Source organism: Monodelphis domestica, chromosome 7, assembly GCF_027887165.1.
Source record: "Monodelphis domestica isolate mMonDom1 chromosome 7, mMonDom1.pri, whole genome shotgun sequence".
Lineage (NCBI taxonomy): Eukaryota > Metazoa > Chordata > Mammalia > Didelphimorphia > Didelphidae > Monodelphis > Monodelphis domestica.
The window spans coordinates 275171389-275193337 of NC_077233.1; the positions used below are offsets into that span (position 1 = coordinate 275171389).

At 39.5% G+C, this 21949-nt stretch overlaps 1 protein-coding gene across 4 annotated transcripts in view; it reads right to left on the minus strand.

Annotated features, from left to right (window-relative positions):
• The window catches only part of DAPK1 (death associated protein kinase 1), a 271050-nt gene extending 249650 nt beyond the window's left edge, over nt 1–21400 (minus strand). The window contains exons 1-2 of one of the 4 annotated variants that reach the window (XM_007497913.3): nt 21093–21400; nt 19322–19491 (exon numbers count right to left, since the gene is read on the minus strand). In XM_007497913.3, the coding sequence (XP_007497975.1) occupies nt 19322–19383 (62 nt within the window). In that variant the 5' untranslated portion in view covers nt 19384–19491; nt 21093–21400. Of the gene's footprint in view, nt 1–19321; nt 19492–19665; nt 20541–20600 lie in introns of those variants that run through there. The other 3 variants (XM_007497912.3, XM_007497914.3, XM_001367092.5) reach the window with 3 other exon arrangements.
• Nucleotides 21401–21949: the final 549 nt, after the last annotated feature.

A 21949-nucleotide genomic window follows, 5' to 3' on the forward strand; every position in this document is an offset into this window, starting at 1 on the left:
ATTCCAACTTATTACCAACTGCTACACAGTATACAAGAGTCATATAAATAAGTGAGAATAAAAAGAAGAGTTTTAAAAGCCACAACATTCTTTTCTATTTCACTTAAAAGCTGTGGCTAGTAGCTAGTAAGCTCTCTTAGCCTCAGTTTACTAATTAGTAAAATAAGAGAGTTGGAATCAATGGCCTGGAAGGTCCCTTTCCAGATCTAAATCTATAATCCTAAATAACCTTTAAAGTATACTGTTTAGGGAAACAGAGATGAATGGTCCAGTGGACAGGGTGTTGGCCTCGTCTTCCTTTGTTCAAATCTGGCTTCGGACAGTTATTAGTTGTGTGATCCTGGGCAAGTCATTTAACCCTCTCTGCCTCATTTTCTAGATCTGCAAAATGAGCTGGAGAAGGAAATGGTAAACCATTCCCATCTCTTCGTCAAGAAAACTCAAAATGGCATCATGAAGAGTCAGACACAAATGAACAACAATGACAACTAATCTAGGAAATAACAAATAAATCCATAAATCCATAAATAAACAAACAAATAAATAAATAAATAAAACATAAATAAATAAATAAATAAATGAATGAAATGAAATAAAAAAATAAAGTCTTGGATTATCTTTCATTAGAGATATCAATTTTTGGAAACAATTTCCATTCATTGGTTATTTGTGGTTAGAGTCTGGGAAAGTGTGTAGCATGATCACTACCCAGAGTTACACCTCCTGAATTGTTTAAATTTATGGAAGTTTCTCACATTTACAGTGGAAACACCCAGCAGGCCATGCTTTTAATTATCCTGATTTAAAGGAGACCAATAAAGTACAGTCCCCTTGTGACCCTGGTATTTCATGACTGGCTAGTTTTAAGTTTACGGAGTTTCCAAGGACATCTGGACTTTGGATCTTATATAATCAAATATTTCAGAATTTGGTAGTAATTATTAAAAACAAATTAATCATCCTACCACATGTATAGAATTAAAATTCATTTTTACTCTTTTGAAAAATAAAAGCAACTTGGAATTCTTAAGTCCATTAAATATTTCCCCTACAAATTTTCTTAGAAGCATTTACATATTTATTTATTTATTGCTTACCAAGGTATCCCTGGCTTGCTGGGAAAAAGTGGGGGGCATTTTGAATTTCCACATAATGGATAAGTAGAAAACACTGTAGAACCATTTCTCAGATTATAAAACAGGAGATGAAATAATAACGCTATCTCAATATTCTAAAAACTACTTTCCTCCCTCTTCCTTTTTTTTCTTTAAAGAAAATAGATTTCTCTATCTTAACCATTCTGGAAATGAGGAGTTACTCTGTGGCTTGTTCTATTCTCACCAGCATAGAAAGCTTTTTTGGCAACTGGTACCCTTTCCTCCATACTCTAATACCAACCCCTATTCCCAGAATGTGTACCATATTAATTAAAATTTAATTTAAACATTCAATTAGCTTATCCCTCTATAGTTCAGAGCTCCTTAGCCTAAGAGATCCACCAGCCTCAGTATCCCCAGGAGCTGGAACTATGGGCATATGGTACCATACCTAGTTTCTCATTCTTTTTTACCACCTTATTCTCTAATTATTCTACAAATAAAAATACGCCCAATTATAAATAAGAAAGCTGATAGGAAAATTAGTCAACAGCTCATTTTTAAAAATCAGTTAATTTTCAAATTGAATAAAGGAATAGGTTTAATTATTATTATTATTACCATTTCTTAGCAGTATGGCAATCCTACAACAGAAGGCAGAGGAGAGGGTAGGATACTCCCCAGAGTAAGGGAGAAAGAATGAGAAAAAGAAAAAGGTCTGAGGAATAACAAACTAATGAAAAACAAACAGTATGATGTTAGAATTAGTTTGTTTCTAACTCTTAAGTTAAAGCTTATACTTTTGGTGTAAAGCTTTAAATTTTCTACATCTTACTACACATTACACTCCAAAATATTCTAGCTTAGCATATACAAGTAAATATAATATGCAAAACAGCTCTAGCAGGATACAAGAAGACTCGAGAAACATCAGATTCTAACAAGTTTCTTAAAGTAAAATGAATAGATTATAAAATTCTCAGTTTTTTCTCAGTCTGAGCTTAAGTTGATGATTCTTAAAACAATTTACGAGTTCATAAAACATAATTTGTTTAAGCATCGTATCATTCAAATGAAGACAGATATAAATATGGTCATGTCAAGAAAAAGAACAAAAATGTCTTGTTCGCACAACTTCCAATATAAATACAACTAGTGGGTGAAATTTATCATCAATCTCAGAACCAAAATGGTTCATACAAACAGCTTTCTACCTATACACTATGTTGCCATTTCTCAGTGAATAAGCAGAAGGGAAACAATATTTAATTTACTCATTTGAAGGAAAAATATATGATCAAATGCAAATTAAAACACATCTGGGTACCTCCTCATACCCTTCAGATTGGGGGAAGGTGACAATAAAAGGAAAATGACAATGTTGGAGGAGTGCTGGGTAATCAGGCATAATAATACACTACTGCTAGAGATGTGAATTGGTCCAGCCATTCTGGAAAACAATTTGGAATTGTTTCACAAAGTCCACAAAATATGCCACTGTGACCCAGTGAGTCAGCACTAAGCCTATACCCCAAAGAGATCAAAGAAAGAGGAAAATAACCCATACAAAAGTATTTATAATAACTTTTTTGTGATATCAGAAAATTGGAAACTAAGGAGGAGACCATCCTGTGGAGAATGGCTTAACAAATTATGGCATATGGAAGGAACATTTTCAGAGAAACCATATGAAATGGTAAGTAGATGCAGAAAAACAATTTATATGATTATAAAAAAACAACAAAGCAACACTGTAAAGACAAACAATGTAAAGGACTTAAGAACTCTGATCAATATAATGACCAACCATAATTCAGAGTACCAACACTGAAGCATCTAACCCATCTTCAGACAAAGAGAAAGTAGATTAAAGATGCAGAAGGAGAAATACATTTTTGGATCATTTATATATATGGATAATAATAATTTTTGGATAATTTTGGATAAGGATAATATCGTAATAAGTTTTGCTTGACTATATAATTGGTTAAAGGGATTTTGTTTTGTTTCATTTTCAATAATGGAAGGGGAAGTGGGAGAGGAACCTGGGCTCCCAAAAGAGAAAAGATCAGAAGGAAAAACAAGGACAAGCAAGATAGATTTGAAAATTGCATGTGATTTATAAACTTAAAAAAAGAAAACTCTGCATAACTGAGATTTGCAGTATCATGAATAATCCTCTCCTTTCTGATGTTATAGATAGAAATGTGTATTAAGTTCTGAATAAAATTAAAATCAAATTAAAGTGGGGGCAACTAGATGGCTCAATGAATTGGGAGCCAGGTCCAGGGACAGGATGTCCTAGGTTCAAATCTTCCTAGTTGTATGACCCGGAACAAGTCATTTAACCCCCACTGCCTATGCCTTACCACTCTTCTGCCTTAGAACCAATACACAGTATTGACTCTAAGATGGAAGGTGAGGGTTTTTTAAAAATTAAATTAAAATAGTATGAACAGGATCTACAACCTGAGAACTACTATAGAATGAATGTCACCTATAAATGTGGGAACTTGTGAATACATTATATGGTGTTGACTAGAATGGGAAACAAGACAGTAAGTTTAAGGCTCAATTCTTTACCAATATAAAAAAACCTATTTCCCATAACAATTGCATAACTGAATATAACCTATGTATCTATTTTTTGCAGGAAAAAAACACTGATTGTTAAAAAATGACTTCCAAATGAGAACTTTCTTCTCAAAGGGACTCAATTCCACCTTTCACCTTCTCGCAGATGGTCTTACCACCTTATTTAGAAGCCATTCTGTTGATCATAATCTTTCATTTCTAAGCCCTCACACCTTAAACCTTTTTGTTTAGAGCAATCACCACCTTTTTTGCTCTGGTCTTGAAGGATGACTCTGGCCCTTGTTCTTGAGAAGCCTAATCTCCGTTGACCCATCCTATTCCATCCTATTCCTCTTGGGGTTTCCCCTTTAAATAATGCCTTTTCCTTCACATTTAATCTTTCCATAACTGTTGTGTCCTTCATCTCATTGCCAAGAAATATGCTCAAGTCTTCCTTAACTTTAAAAAAAATTCTTTTGACCTTGCCATTCCTCAAAACTATAATCCCATATGCCTTTTCATTGCACTGTAGAGTTATTAGAATTGCCTCCACTTCCTCACCATGCATATATTCCCTCAACCCCTTATAAACGTAGTTAGGCTGCCACACTCCTGAAACCATTTGCTCTGGGGCCATCGGTGACCTCCAAACTGTTACATCCAAAGGACTTTTAAAAGTTGTTGTTGTCTTTCACATTTCCGCAGCATTTGACTTTTTCAGTCATATTTTCCCATGAAGAAGGAAAGCTAAGGATAAGAACCACAGGATCATTTTTAAATTATACAGAAGTAAAAGAAGAGAAACAAGAGAAGGAAATTCATGGTGTGTAGAATTATGCTAGGTAAAGGTGGAGGGAAATTAAAGTTGCTGAACATTTGCTTTGCTTCTGTTTTCTTTGCCAAGGGGAATGATTTTCCATTCAGAAAAGACTAGACCAAAAAAAATGGCTAAAACAGAATTAAAAATCCCAAGATTATCTGGCCTCAATTAGAATCTAAGTGACCATATCACTGTATATTCCTCTCCCACTTGCAATAAATTCCAGTGATTTGCTATCACTTTTAACATCAAATATTAACTCCTCTGTTTGGATTTCAAAGACCTTTATAACCTGGCCTGTTCCTATTTTTCCATTCTTCTTCTTTCATCTGACTTTCCTCCATGGACTCTGTGATAAAGTACCACAGGTCTCCTTGCTGTTCCTTGAACAAGGTATCCCATGTCCTGATTCCCTGGATGTTCACTGGCCTAAAGTCCTCTCCCTCAAGCTTCCATAACTTCCTTCAAGTCTTGTTGAAAATTCTACCTTCTGCAAGAAGTGAATCACAATCCCTCTTAATGCGAGTATCTTATTGCTAAGACTATACCTAATTTATTCTGTATAGAACTTCTTTTCATGTTGTCTCCTCTGTTGGGCTATGAGTTTATTAGATACAGGAAATGAGTCTTATTTTGGCTTTTTTTCCATCTCTAGTATTTAGCACAAACTGGCACTTAATAGGCACGGAATGCATTCGAGCTGACCAACTGGCTTAGATGAAGTGCAACTTAAGGTCGGTTGGTTGATGTCCTTCTTACTCTGAAGACCAGAATGACAGTTTGGCTTGAGCAAAATTAGATTCAAGTGAGGCAAAGTTGCACAAAGTAATCCGCCTCACCCCATTTCAGAATCATCCAACTCTGGGAGCAGGACGAAAGTCAAGAAGACTGCTGATGTCTTGGGATACAATGGATGACCTTGGCTTGTTCCATGTCTAACCAATCTTTAAGCAACCCACAGCACCCACTTCAGCTGTCTTAATGGCTTGGAACAAATTGTTCTTGTATGTCCCTTCCACAAGAGAAGTCTTTATATGTCTGGGGTAGACGCCCCTCAACTTAACAACAGGTTTGGGGCTTGTTGGTTATCCTCAACCTGTTTAGCCTGTCTGCCCAGACAGTTTACCAGGGCATGACCAACTTGCATTCATTCCATGGCTTCTTGGAACTACAGGTGACAGCAGGGTGGTGGATGGACACCCAACGATCTAAAGTGCTGAAACAACTGTCATGTGTGGCTGCCAATCTGCTTTCACTGATCTTTGAAACATCATGGAGAATTGGAGAGATGCTGTTGGATGGATGGGAGAAAGATAAATGCTGCCCTGATTTTCAGAAAAAGGGAAAGAATAGAATGTACATACCCATAAACCTATTAAGTTGATTTCAGTTTATGGTACATACTATTAAGAGCTAGTGAACAGCTAGGTGGCTCAGTGGATTGAGAGTCAGGTCCAGAGATGGGAGGTCCTGGGTTCAAATGTGACTTCAGACACTTCCTAGCTGTGTGGCCCTGAGCAAGTCCCTTAAACCCCATTGCTTAGCCCTTACCACTCTTCTGCCTTGGAACAAATACTTAGGATCAATTCTAAGATGGAAGGTAAGCATTTAAAAAAAAAGAGTTAGGAAAGGAAAGTCACAAAGAATCAACATGGCTTCATAGCATGAACAGATAATGTCAAAACAGCTTTTTTTCTTTATTGACAGTTTTACTATACTGGTAGATGCAGAGAATGGTATTGATGTCGTTTACATAGATTTTAATTAATCAAAATTGAAGAAATTTTATATAAAATGTAAAAAGATGAAAAGATACATCTAGATGACTTCAAAATAGGGTACCTAGATGGCACAGTGGAGAGAGCAGCAGGTTTGGAATGTGGAAGACTCATCATCCTGAGTTCAAATTTGGCCTTGGACACTTACTAACCATGTGACCCTGGGCAAGTCACTTAACCCTGTTTGCTTCAGTTCCTCACATGAGCTGGAGAAGGAAATAGTAAGCCACTATGGTATCTTTGCCAAGAAAACTGCAAATGGTGGCCTCAGAGTTGGACACAACTGAAAAACCACTGAACAACAACAGACAGCAACAGAGCTGAGTGGATTCAGAATTGTCCTAATTGGTCATAGCCAAAGAGTAGTGATTAATGGTCGGATGTTAACTTAAAAGGAGGAATCTAGGTAAGTACTGTGCTTGTCCCGGTACTCTTTACCACTCTTATTAATGACTTGAATAACAATCTTAATGGGATGCTTATGAAGTCTACGGATGACACAAAGTTTAGAGGGATGGTTCATACATTGAATGCCAAGGCCAGGATTCAGAAATATATTCACAGTCTAGAATATTAGCTCAAATCTAATTAGAGAAATTGAATACAGATAAATATAGTTTGTGTGTTGTTTCCTTTACTTTCTGTCTTAGAACTGATAATAAGTATCAGTTTTAAGGCAGAAGAAGGGTAAAGGCTAGACATCTGAAGTTAAGTGACTTGCCCAGGAAGTGTCTAGACCCAAATTTGAAACCAGGACCTCTGGCTCCCTAGCCACTAAGCTATGCTGTTGCCCCTGTTGTTTTTAAATCCATTCTCAAGTACCGCATAGGGAAAGGTGTGGTTATCAGTAGTTTATCTGAAAAGGATTTCATCAGTTACCAATATGTGGTGATGATATGGCAGCCAAGAAAGTCAGTTTGATATTAGCCAAATCCAGAGTTGTATAGCATTCAAGCAACAGACCTCCTCGGCTCTAACCAGCTTAGATTATGTCTGGATTACTGTGTTCAATTCTGAATGCTACATTTTAGGAAGGACACTCGTAAGTGGAAGGGGATTCAATAGAGAGCAACCATCATAGTGTAGGGATTCTGGTTTCTGCCATATGAGGACAAATGAAAGGAAATGAAGGGGGGTAAAAGGAAATAATAGCTTTCTTCAGGTAGGTGAAGAGCTGTCACATGGGAACAGAAACTAGACTTCGTGTGTTTAGCCCCAAAAGTCAGAACTAAGGGCAATGGGTCAAAATTGTAGGAAGAGAAATTGATCTTAATATAAGGAAGCAGGGCACATAGGTGGTACAGTGGTTAGAGCACCAAGTTTGGAACCAGGAAGACTCCTCTTCTTGAGTTCAAATCTATGATCTTTCTAACAATCAGCTATCAAAAAGAATGGTCTAATTTACTTAATGTTCTGAAGGAAGCATGACTCTACTTGGCCTGGTTGTTCAGGCTCAGAATTGGAACAAAATCGGAAACTCAGCAATCATCTAACACTGAATGAAGAGGGAGTTTTAACAGTGCCATCAAAAGATTATTGAGCAAGTATATATTACTGGTTAATGTAGACTCCATAAAAAGTCTAGTCAAAAGTGACAGCTTGAGTGGGACAGCTTTCCAGTGTGAAGGAGGTCAATTCTTATAAGCTGAGTTTTTAATGCCCTAAATGACCTGAAACCCCATCAATGGCTCAACTGGCTTCATCACTGGCCAAACAAGTCTCACATAGCTCTCTTGACTTTCCAGGAAAAATTAAGTCTAGCTTTCGTGGTAGGGGTCCTAGCAGATTTTGTATCTACCCCACAACTGGCGTGAAAGTGAAAAGTTGCAATTACATTGGTCCTTATTTATTTCCCCCAATCACCAATATAGCAGTTGCTATAGATGACTGATATTCATGGAAAGATCAGAATTTACGAATACCTCAAAAGACCAAACCAGCCATTGTGTCAATTGATGCTCAGTCCCTCTAGTGTTAATGTCTTCTTGTGCTGCCAATGGATTTCCTCTCAACTGAAGTCTCGAGAAAAGACTGAATAATTCCTTGCCAGATATGCTTTAAAAAAGATTTGGGGTGAGGTTGGGTTGGTTTGAGCATACAGTAGATAAGACTGCAGGTCCTAGAGTCAGGAAGACTCATCTTTTCAAGTCCAGATCTGGCCTCAGACACGTATTAGCTTGTGCCCTGGACAAGTCACTCAACCCTGTTTGCTTCAGTTGCCTTGTCTGTAAAATGAGCTGGAGAAGGAAATGACGAACCACTCCAGGGGCCAAGAAAACCCCAAATGAGTTCATGAAGAGTTGGACACAACTGAAATGACTCAACCAAAAATGGGTTGGATTACATGGCCCCCGAGGTTCTGTCCATCTCTGAGGTTCTAGAAATAAGCCTTTAAAAAGTGATAAAACTGAATTCAAGCATTTAAGTACTATGCAATGGAATCTGTACCTCAACTTTTATGAGGGTAGAAATCTATTGAATTTGATGATTTACCATTACACTGCAGAGCTAAGAATTACGTATTACCTTCACACACACACACACAAAGTCAAACCTAAAACCCAAAGTCATGTGAATCATGAAGTACATTTCCTAGTGTCTCTGCAAAAGAGAGAGAGAGAGAGAGAGAGAGATAGAGAGAGAGAAGAGAGAGAGAGAGAGATAGAGAGAGAGAAGAGAGAGAGAGAGAGAGAGAGAGAGAAGAGAGAGAGAAAAGAGAGAGAGAGAGAAAAGAGAGAGAGAGAGAAAAGAGAGAGAGAGAGAAAAGAGAGAGAGAGAGAGAGAGAGAGAACTGCAAATATTTAGAAGGTAGACCGATGAGCAGAGACCATTTCTAATTATAGATTTTAAGTTTGATTGTTGTACTCAAAGGTTAAATAACTTTTAAAGGTATATTTTTTATTTTAAGTTAAAATATTAACTTTGGGACTCAGATCAAGCAATGCAGGTTGCAAACTAATACCATTTATAACTGCAGGAAACAAGCCTTTTGGGAAAAGGGCAAAATTGTAGTAAAAGGTTTGTGAAATGGCGTGCTTAAAATGCCAAGTCACACCACTTTCAACAGGCATGAAAATAAAAAGCTACAGGTATACCAGTTCTTATTCCCCACAATACCTAACATAGCAGGAACTATGAATTGCTGCATTAGGTGAAAGATCAATTTCCTTTTGGCTTTTGAATAAAGATAAAAATCACAGAATCCTGAGAAAGTAAGAGAGATGCTTTAAAAATTAAACATACATGTGTGTAATGATATATATTTATAAAGTAGCACAATAAAAAAGAGCCTAATGCTAGAAATCAGAAGACATGGCTTTACCAAATTGAATCACATCCCAGCACTAGGAGGGGGAAGGAAGGGAGAGAAGTTTGATCATATTACTTAGGAAAACTTGTGTGGAAATTTGTAATTACATGTAATTGGTTAAAAAAAGAAGAAAAGAATTTATAAATAAAGAAAAAAATACATGTGCTTAAGTTTTGGTTTTGTAACAACAGTATGTAGTTGTGTTACTTTAGGCAAGTCTCTTCACCTCTCTGATCCTGAGGTTACTCACTCATAAAATAAATAGATTGAATTAGATCATTTCTAAAATCCTTTCCAATTCTGAAATTCACTCATCAATTGGTCCAGAAGTATTTATTAAGCACCTGCTATGTTAGGTACCATGCTAAGCAGCAGGCATAAATGAAAAACAAAAATGACTCTGCTTTCAAGAAGCTTCTTTTTGAATAAAGTAAATCAGTCAAGTAGTAATGAAGTAATTGACCACCTAGAATGTGTATAGGCCCTGTGCAAAGAGCTGGGGATATAAAAAAATGGCAGAGACAACATGTAAATAGGTAGGTGTATACAGGACATATGTAAAATGGACTGAAGATAATCTCACAGTGGAAGGTACTAGAAGGGAGAGACTGGCAAAAGCCTCCCATAGAAGGCAAGATCTGAACTGAGTTTTTAAGGAAGCCAAGGAAACAAGGAAAAAAAGATTGGGAACAGTCAGTGCAAAGGAACAGAGGAGAGATAAGAGTTGGGTAGAAGGAATACAAGTAGGACAACATAGCTGGATCATACAATGTGTGAAAGGAAATTAAGCATATAAGAAGACAAGAAGGGGAGTAGAAGACAAGAAGTAATGAGCTATAAGTACCAAAGAAGACTTTAGATTACAGGGAACTACTGAGGCTTGTTCAATAATGGGGTGACATAAACAGAGCTAGGATTTGGAAAAGCACTTTGGCATCAGAATGGAGGATGAATTGGAAGTGCAAAGAGACTGGGAGTCTAATTGGAAAGCTACTGGAATAGTCCAAGCAAGTATGGATGAGGTCCTGAACGAGGAAAGTGATTGTGTGCATAGACAGAAGGTGTCATCTGTGCGAGAGATTGTGAAGGTGGAAAACAATGAGATTTGGCAACAGACAGAATATGTGAAATGAGTGAGAATGAGTAGTAGAGGAAGACAATGAGGATTTGAGCCTTGCTAACATGGAAAAATGCTGAGAGAATGAGCTGGAGAAGGAAATGGCCAACCACTCCAGTATCTTTGCCAAGCAAACCCCAAATGGGGTCACTAAGACTCCAACACAACTAAAATGAATGAACAAATAACAAGGACAGCTGTGGAAAACAGTCGCACCCTGGAAAGTAACAGAGGAGTTCAGATGAGGAGAGGGGTTGGAGGAAAGATAATGAACTCTATCTCTATTTCTGACATATTGAGTTTGTGGCGCAGAATGGGGCATCCAGGTCAAACAGCCCCAAATGTAGAACCTAAACAAAGATAGCATATTGACCCCTTGTTGATAGGAAGTGCTTTGATTTATTTTTACATTAATAGGAATAATGTGCAGAGAGCTCTCATCCAATCTTACGTACCAAGCTCATATTTTCATGTGTAGCCAGTGGTGAAGTTAGAAATGCAAATCTATACTTGTGAAAGCCAAGTGAGCACAGAATCTTGCACAGAAGAGCTCCATAAACATTTTAAAATTGAACTGATCCATATGAGAAATGTAGACTCCTCCGCTTTTTATTACCATCAGCTAAATTAATAAGTCCTAATTTGAAATTGTTGGGGAAATAATAATCAGGAATTATTGAAGGCTTGAAAGCATAAGTAGAATAGTGAAGGGCCTCAAGACCATAGCATATGAGCATTGGATGAAGGAGGAGGAGACAAGATTGGTTGTGGGGAATAATGATGATGATGATGATAACACATAGCATATACTATGTGCCAGACTGAGCTAAGTGCTTTACAATTATCTCATTTAAGCCTCACCACAACTTTATTCAAGCATAAAATAATTTTCTTCAAGTCTTTGAAAAACTCTCCTGTTGAAGGATTAGATTTGTTGTGCTTAGCATCAGAAACTCATGAGGGGTAATGAATGAAAATTGCAGAGAAAAGTTTGCTCACCATAAGGAAATATGTCCTAACCATTAGAGTTATTGGGCTGCCCCAGGAGCTTGTGGGTTTCTCCCTCACCTCCCTCACCAACGTTCTTTCGTCAAAAGGCTCCTTGACCATCAGGGCAACAAGCTGGCATAGTGAATAGACTGCCTGGTCAAGAGGCAGGAAGATCCATCTCCCTGAGTTCGAATCTGACCTCAGATATTTCCTAGTTGTGAGACCCTGGGAAAGTCACTTAGACCTATTTGCCTCAGTTCTTCATCTGTAAAATGGCAAACCATGCCAATGTCTGTGCCAAGAAAACCCCAAATGATGTCACGAAGAGTCAGGCACAAGTGAAATGACTGAACATGATGATCATCTGACCAGGATGTAGGCAGAGATTATTGTTACAGCAGTTTCTCTAGATAGCCTCTGATGTCCTTTCCAGTTTTGATATTCTGTGGTTTCAGGTTTTATTGAAATCAGTTCTATATTATATTGCATAAGCACAGCACAGTCTTGGTTTTAAGGTGCTAATTCAGGAGATAAAGCTAAAGAACAGAAATTAAACATACAAAATTTCCCTTTTTCCAAATGTAAACATTTACTTATTATATTTGTACAATGTTTTTGCACTATTTATCCTCATACCTTAACCTGCACACCCAATAATGCACCAGATCTTAATTTTCTGCAAGGGAAAGATAGCATCTAATGAACAGACCATTCAGCACCCCATGCTGAACAGGCTTGAGCACTTCGTGTAACTTTAAGGCATGTGGGTGCTTAATAAATACTTTTAAATGATCTACAACCTCTCCTCCCCACAGTTCAAGCCCATTCCTTCCCATCTGGTTATCAAGTGGACAAGAAAAACTGCTACTCATTGACAGCCTCATATTATCCCTTCACATACCTGAAAACTATTATTTAAGTGTTATAGTACAAGTGCATTTAAAAATAATTGAAATGGTATTTGCCTAGAACATACATTTAAGAGAAGTCTCCTTAAAACTTTTCTCACACACCCAAATGTATTTAGGTGACAATGGCCATTTAGTGGCAATGGAAAGAATATTGGATTTAGAGTCAGAGAACCTGGGTTCAAACCCACTTTCTTCTGATGATGGCTATGTGACATCTCTGAAGGTCTCGGTTTTCTTACCAATAAAGTAAAGGAAGTGGGTTGTGTAACTTCTGGGGTCCTAGCTGCGATCCTATTCATTGAGCATAAAATGCTAACAATTGGCCTAATACTAAAATGTTATTTCCATTGATCCTCAAAACAATTCTGAGATAGATTCTATGATTATCTTCATTTTACAGACAAAGAAGCTGAAGCTCAGAGTTTATGTGACCCGAGAAAAGTCACACAGCCAATAAGTAGTAGAGGTAGAATTCAAAACAAACCAGAAAATGTTATTTAGTCCCTGACAAGGTGTAATACTCTATTGCTACCACTATTTCTACTATTAATAATCAGAGTTAACATTGTTGTGGTTGTTTTTCAGTCATGTCTGACTCTTCACAATCCCATTTGGGGTTTTCTTGGCAAAGATACTAGAGTGGTTCTCCATTTCCTTCTTCAGCTTCTTTTGCTGAGTAAACTGAGGCAAACAGGGTTAAGCGACTTGCCCAAAGACAAAGTACTAGTAAGTGTCTGAGGCTGGATTTGAACTTGGGAAGATAAGTCTTCATGATTCCAGGCTTGGCATTCTATCCAACATCCCACCTAATTGCTCCGTAATTAACATTTATATCGTGCTTTAAAGTGTACAAAGCATGAGGCAAATATGATTTCATTTTATCCTCATAACTACCCTGGGAGATAGCTACTATTATTCTATTTTACAGATGGGGAAAGTCAAAGCAGATTGAGGTGGAGCGCCTTTCCTAGATTCACATAGCTAGTAAGTGTCTGAGGCAAAATGTGAATGTCTTCCTGACTCCAGACCCAATATTTTATCTACTGTGCCACCTAGCTCCCTCATGGGACTATCCCTTCTTTTTTTTTTTTAAACCCTTACCTTCCGTCTTGGAGTCAATAGTGTGTATTGGCTCCAAGGCAGAAGAGTGGTAAGGGCTAGGCAATGGGGGTCAAGTGACTTGCCCAGGGTCACACAGCTGGGAAGTGGCTGAAGCCAGATTTGAACCTAGGACCTCCCGTCTCTAGGACTGGTTCTCAATCCACTGTGCTACCCAGCTGTCCCCGGGGCTATCCCTTCTTTCCAATGATTTGAGGTCATAAATTTTTGGTCATAAACTTGATTTCTTTTGATTAAAAATTGTTTTTTCTGTGCATTTTTTTTGTATTATTGTCTAACCATATATCCTCCAAAAGCAAAATTAATTTGGAACGGGAGTAAGGATCTTGGGTTCATTACCACCATTAAAGACACCCATCTCCAGTGTTTGGGGGAGACGGCATCTAAGAGTTTTCTAAAGGTGAACTACTGTAGAATCCATCAATATTTATCCATTCATTTATCTTCTGAGAAATAACTATGTATATTTCGCAAGATGGAGGAGGCAAATGACAACATATAATCTTGGAGGAGTTTACAATGTCTCTGCATTGAAAGGGATACAGAATTACTTCAGTGAACACTTCAAGTGTTGCACAATTCTATTGATGACTGGATAGCCTCCTTTGATATAGCTTAGAAGTTCTCTACGGTTTTGTAAGCTGTGCATGAATTGCTATAACCAAAGAAATCCAGAACCTGGTAGTCAGCCAACCTGCTGGCTTAATTAGGAAGATTCCATTATTTCTTTTATGTTTTATTAAAAATCCTTAGCATCCATCTTAGAGTCAATACTATTTTTGTTCTAAGGGAGAAGAACAGTAAGGACTAGGCAATGGGAGTTAAGTGACTTGCCCAGGGTCACCCAGCTGGGAAGTATCTGAGGCCAGAATTGAACCTGGGACCTCCTATCTCTAGACCCAGCTCTCAATCCACTGAGCCACTTAGCAGCCCCCCAAAAGGTTCTTTTAGAGATAGTAAATTTACCTCTGAGTCCATACTCAATGTCTTTTCAAGGGAGAAGGATCTTCCTGAGTTTGTGTGAATGGGTAACAAGGTGGTGTGGTAGATAGAGTGCTAAGCCTGGGGTCCGGAAGATTCATCTTTCTCAATTTAAATTTGGTCTCAGACACTTCCTAAATTTGTGACCCTGGGAAAGTCACTTAACCCTGTTTACCTCAGTTTCTCATCTTAATGAACTGGAGAAGGAAATGGCAAATTTTTCCTATATCTTTGCCAAGAACATCTCAAACTGGATCATGGAAGAGTTACATATGAACAAAAATAACAATCATATGCAAAGTTTTTTCAAGGTACTAGTATGTTCCAGAGCTTGTTAGATTAGATTAGCTTTGAAAAAAAACAATGTTTGGGGGCAGCTGGGTAGCTCAGTGAATTGAGAGCTAGCCCTAGAGACCGGAGGTCCTAGGTTCAGCTCTGGCCTCAGATACTTCCCAGCTGTGTGACCCTGGGCAAGTCACTTGACCCCCATTGCCTGGCCCTTACCACTCTTCTGCCTTGGAGTCAATGCACAGTGTTGACTCCAGGACGGAAGGTGAGGGTTTTTAAAAAACAAAACAAAACAAAAAAAAACAATTTTTATCTGTAAACTAGTTATCTTCTTGGTAGAATAATTCACATAAAATCATTCAATTCAAGAATTAAATAATACCTAGATAACTAAGTGGATAGAATGCCAGGCTTGGCATTAGGTTGACCTGGGTTCAAATCTAGCCTCAAACACTTCTTGGCTGTATAAACCTGCGCAAGTCATTTAACCTCAACTGCTTACCCCTTGTTACTTTTCTCTCTCAGAATTGATATTGGGGCAGCCGGGGGGCTCAGTGGGTAGAGAGCCAGGTCTAGAGACAGGAGATTCTAAGTTCAAATCTGGCCTCAGATACTTCCTAGTTGTGTGACCCTGGGCAAGTCACTTGACCCCCATTGGCTAGCCCTTACCACTCTTCTGCTTTGGAGCCAATACACTGTATTGACTCCAAGATGGAAGGAGAGGGTTTAAAAAAAAAAAAGAATTAAATAATACAAAAAACATGCCTCAGTAGCCATATGTAGAAATCATCATAGACTAAGGTGAAATTATGAGCAAAAGTGTGGAATCAAAGGACAGGTAAGATATAGCACTTTGAAGGCAAATGATTATTATTCACACGACTTTATTTATTGAAGCTCCATTCTCAAATGTGGAGAGGGAATAAGCAACTCATAATATCCTACTTAAAACCGCCTTGCCAACAGCAGCAATCCCTAATATCTTTATTTCGCTTTCTGTTACTCCACCTTCCCTTCTCTCCTTCCAACTCATATCTTCCTGTCTTCCATCAAGGCACGTAGTTATGAAGCCAATATGTCTTCTTACTCATTTCAAATAAATCTCTTCTTGCTTCGGGCAAGTAGCTATTTGCAGTGCAGACATAAAAATTACAGGGTTTAAAGAAGCCATCAGAGGTCATCTGGCCCATCACTTTACCTCCAGGCCAGTCTACAGCTAAAATTGTAAACTATTCCCAAACAGATGCAATGCTGAGCTTCTTATGATTCCTTATTTCAGCCGTTATTTTATTACTAGCTGACATTCATGGTGAATTTTAAAGTTAGCAAAATACGTTGTTATACTATGTCATTTCAGGCTTAAATAATTCTGTGAAGGAGGTACCTAGCTATTAACTCAATATTACAGGTGATATTAAATTACTTGCCCCAATCACACTAGTAACATAGGCAGATTTTGAATCTGGGTCTTCCTGACTCCAAGCTCAGAACTCTATCTAGTATATAGCAATTATCAAATTCAATGCCTTTATTCCCAAAAATATAATTACTGAATTAAACTTCTTTTGAACCACACGTCACGTCTCATACAGCAGATACAAAAATACCTCCAGAGTTTAGCTGAAGTACAAATGACATGGTGTAGTGTTAGATCTATGATCAGGATAAAACATCTTCCTGAGCTCAAATCTGGCCTCTGACATTTCTTAGCTGTTTGATCCTGGGCAAGTCACTTAACCCTGTTTGCCTCAGTTTCTTCATCCATTGCTGGATATAGTTGTGAAGGAAATGACAAACCACCAAAGTATCTTTGCCTAGAAAGTCCCAAATGGATCAGGAAGAGATAGATATGACTGAAACAATTAAACAACCACCACAACAAATTATTTATGATAAAAATGGGAAAAATACCTGGAAGAATATATATTTAACAAAGATTATAAAAACTTTCCTTATTAAGAGGTAGGTCTCATATTTTTACTTTTTCAAATAATGCTCCAAAGGTCTCCAGGAAAATCTAGTTACAGAAAGAATACGAAGTATACTTATCTTTACTAAAGTGTGCTTTCAATGGCTTTTAAACCATACCTTTCAAATAAAGAAATCCCTATAAATTAGTCCATTCTGCCCAAAATGAGCTAATGCCACATTTTTTTCACCTGCTCTTAGTCCCAAAGGACCACTCCAAAATACCACAAGTCTTGCTGCAAAACCACAGGAATCAAATGACTTTATTTAAGCCAAACCAAATATTTTGACTACATAGCCCCAAAATGCCATACATGCTTACTTCAGCCCCGAAGAACAGACCACTGATAAGTGTGGTTGCATAAAATTATTTAAATAGATTCCCCATGACTTGGTCTCCTTTAAAATCACAATACTCAGTTAATAGGTTTTTAAAGCATTTAGGAAATGCTATATATATATATATATATATATATATATATATATATATATATATTTATATATATAAAGGAATGCTCTCAAAAACATACAGAAATATCTTAATCAATGTTTGCCACATGGTATTACTACAAGATTTTATATTATTTTCAGATCATGCAGGCAAGGAAGCATAGATTGTATTATTTTTCTTTTTTAAGTCAAAAAAGGTAAATTTGGGAAATGATGTTGAAGTAGTCTAGGCTGGGTGTGGCTACAATTCTCTTGTAGAAGAGAAAGGAAACTTACTTTGGAAGATAAGAGTTATATACAAATAAATTCATGACTATTCACGTGAATGGATACATAGGCTTTTTTGGTTCAAGGTTATTTCCATCTACTTTACTCATAATTCACATATACCATTGACATCTTCTTCAAATTTAACTTCATTTTTTTTAAACCCTTACCTTCCATCTTGGAGTCAATACTGTGTATTGGATCCAAGGCAGAAGAGGGGTAAGGGCTAGGCAATGGGGGTCAAGTGACTTGCCCAGGGTCACACAGCTGGGAAGTGTCTGAGGTCAGATTTGAACCTAGGACCTCCCATCTGTAGGCCTGACTCTCAATCCACTGAGCTACCCAGCTGCCCCCCTTTAACTTCATTTTAAGGGGTGAAATAAATATTTTCTGCCAAATGCATGAAAGAAAGGGATGATACAGTGGGAAAGAGTGCTGGACTTAGAGTTAAGATAATCTGGAGTTCAAATCCTGCCTCAGATGGTCCTAGTTATATGACCCCAGGCAAGATATTTAACCTTACTATGCCTCAGTTTCCTCATTTGTAGAATAAAGATAATAACAGCACCTGCCCTCCTCTCCAGGGTAGTTGCAAAAATCAAATAAGATAAAAAATATACACTACTTTGCTAAGCTTTCAGTAATTTATAAAAGATAGCTATTTACCTCGGAGAAGGCAAAAGCTACTAAAAGCCTGTAGCACTTTTAGACTGGTAATTTGACAACTTAGAGAAAAAATAATTATACACCACCTATAAACAAATTCATTTAGAAAATGGAATCGGAAAAATTTTTACATTAAGAATCACAGCCCAAGTAATCAAAGTCCAAACTGCTAAGAATGAAAAGATAGGATTATTGGGCTTTTTTTACTGGATTTCCTAAAGTATGCATAGCAATGCAAATGAAATGAGACACAAGATAACCACAACTAGATACCCAAATTACTTCGAAGAAGTTAAAAATCAATGAGCACCATTAACAGATGTTTGTATCCATCATTACTATGTACATGGTAATTTGACAACTTCAAGAAAATATCAGTACGCAAATGCCTAAAAAGGACTATTTTAAAATTGAACCCAAAAGATGTTTATTTTGAGAATCACCGCTCTTTTAATAAGTCCAAACTCTGGGCAAAATGAAATATTTAAAAAACGAATTAATTAGGATTATTTAATACTAACTTATTATTTATTAGTCACTATTATTTAAGACTCATCTGTTTAAATCCTACATATTAGCTTTCTCCTCTTGCAATTGTACTCTCAGACGCTTTCCTACTGATGCAGATGGCCAAAACATGACAGAATGCTAAAATCAGGAATTAGATGGGCACTTGTCCTGGACTGGTCAATATACTTTGCATCCAAATGTAACAAGGAATTTCTCTGTGACCTTGTAATAGACGGTTTCCTGCAGACTGGGCCACTTATCTCTCAATCTAGCCACCCCTTTTGTGGCTGGTAAATCTCTTTTCCAACAACTCTCCCCTTTAGAAGAGACTGTGAGAAGCCTCAGCTAGGGTGTGGATTCGACTCTAGCTTACATTGCCCTGCCTCACACATTTGCAACCCAAGGCCCCGTAACTCATCAGCATTTACTCATCATCCCCATAACAGAGAAACAGAAGTTCCAGTGGCTACTGTACCTGCCAAGCTCCTCCCCTGTGTCATAGTAATCATCCAGGTTCTCCTGCCTGAACACCGTCATGATAAGCTGTCAGTCCTCACCAAAGCCCCACCGACTTCAGCTCCACTTCCCAAACCATCACCATATCTTCGAAGCCTCCGTGGACACCTCATGCATTATTCTTCCAGCCTTAAAAAAACACAAAAGACACAGATTGTCCCCTTAGCCTCGGCACATCACACAACTGTAATGTTTTGCATTTTATATCGGGGCAACATTTGCACCTTGCATCTGCCGAGAGAACCGCCTTTGTTAAGCACTGACTGTTGGGGGGTGGGGGTGGGGGTGGAGGGACAGACTTACAGCTGGTCCCGAGCCTATCGCTGCCATGTGTGTGGCTATGTGCACCCAGAATCTAAATGACGGTTGTTCACGTTCAAAACGTGTTTTATCTTCCCAGATGAGCTCACGGACAGAACAGGACCCAGCCGAGCTCCCTTCTTTCCTTTCTCTCCACACACGCACACGCACCAGGCTCCTCCATTCTCAGTCTAAGAATGAAACGTACCCGGACCGGGGGGCGGAATGCTCCTCCCCAAAGAAGAAAAATGTTCCGAGGGGCAAAAGCAGCTAAGCAAGGTACTGTTTCCAGCTGTTTTTCGGCTTACGACTGTCACCTTTTGCCCCCTCCCCCAGTACCTTCCTTCCCCAGCAACACCATTTAACCTAGATCGGAGGAAGGCAATTTCCAGCGGCGGCACATTCCACAAAGCCTTCCCCTCCGTTACCGGGTCAACTAGGACGTGCAGCTGCCAGGAGGAGAGGCAGCCTGGGCTGGCTCCCAAGACACATCCATCGAACTGACACAATACAACCCCGCAAGCACGCACGCACGCACCGCACCGAGGCAGGAGCAGAGAGGAGAGACGAACCCAGCGGAGACTCCGACCTCCTCCCTTGGGGAGCCCGGAGTCCTCGCTGGGGTTCAGTCCGAGCCCCTAAGGCACCGGGGCACGCCCCCACCCCAATCCACCTGTTTCAGACGCAGCCCTATCCAGCAAGGAGAGAACCTGGAGGAGGAGAAAAAGGAGGATAGATCTCGTACTGGAGGGCTGCGAGGTAGGGGAAGCTCTTTCTCCACCATCCCTACCCGACCCCACTTTCAAGAGCCGAGTTTCCGAGAAGCTTGGGCCTTCCCACATTCCCGGGAGGCGCTGCCCGGGAGAATCGAGCAAGCCGAGCAACCAAAGCAAAACAAACAGCCAGGAGGTAGGGCGGGGGAACCAGAGAACACTTACCCCCAAACTCTGCAGCTGTAAGGGGAACCGGGTGCAGGGGAAGGCTCCGGAATTCTCCGGAGTTGCTTTCGGAAGCCAACCATAGGCTCGGGTAGCGCAGAGACTAGAGGGAAAAGAGGGTGGGGAAGGGGAGAAGGAGGGACAGAGAGAAAAAGAGAGAGAGAGCGAGAATCCCTCTGCCGCCACCTCCTCCCCCACTGCTTCCTCCTCCCGCCGGGGTTGCTGCTCCTGCTGCGGCTGTTGCAGTCGTTTCGGCAGCTGCTGTCTTCCCTTCTGCTTCCTGGTCCAGGGGAATGGAACGCGGCGGCGGAAACAATGCCCCCAGCGTGGAATCGGGGAGTAGAGACTCCCGGAGCCAAAATAGGGCCAGCAGCACCAGCACTCAGGAGCCCCCGACCAGCTCCGCTTCACTCTGCCTTTCTAAAGGGGGAGGCCGGCAGCCAGCCAATAAGGGAACACCACTTTCAGCGACCCACCCACCTCCACACTTACCTTCCCCTCCAGCTCTAGAGCGCCGAACCTGCCGGTGCAGATGGAGGTGGCGGGGTTCTGTTCTGTTCTCTCTCTCAAACTCTTAGCCACCCACTCAGGCAGGCATACATGCATACCCACGCACAGAGAGACACCCACGCCCTAGGAGCGCTGCTTGGAAATGGTTGCACATCTTAAGATTGCCGACTTTAAGTTATCTTCCTGGCTCTTCTCTCAACGTTTCTTAAAGTATTGCCTTGAAAAGAAAAGGGGGGGGGGGGGGGGTGGCAGCACAGACCCGGCACTTATTGACCTAGTGAAGTCCAGGAAGTGTGGGGATTATTGTGAATCTCACTCCTTGAACCAAACCCCAGAATGTCTATTTTCAAAGGCATTCTTAACCTTGATCTTCTCCTCCTATCTCTACCCTCCTCGAGTCTCCGCTGTGCACTGATTACATGGATTTCCTTGGGCGGGGGTGGGGGGGGGGAGAGGGTGGAAAAGGGGGGCGGAAGAGTATCCGTCATGGCCATACTGAGAGGTACCCCTCAAACAAAAAAGGATGCTATAATGACAAACCCTAGTGAGAGAGTGCATTAATGTTCATGTGTAGGGATGAGGCATTGGAGGTACATCCAGCCATGTTCTCCTGGAATTTCATACCAAAGTCTTATCCAGTACTAGCAACTCCCTGGTGTTCTAAAATGCCACAATAAAAACACTTTTCAGCTTAGTCTTCTGCATTGATAACTAGAACACTCTTCGGAATTTTAAAGTCCCTCATTGAGAAAATGGTGCTTCTCTGGGAATTTTCCTAGTTTGGTAGAGGGGTAAAGAATAGGGCTGTAACTTAGATCTCATGTTAGGCCTGGTCTCAT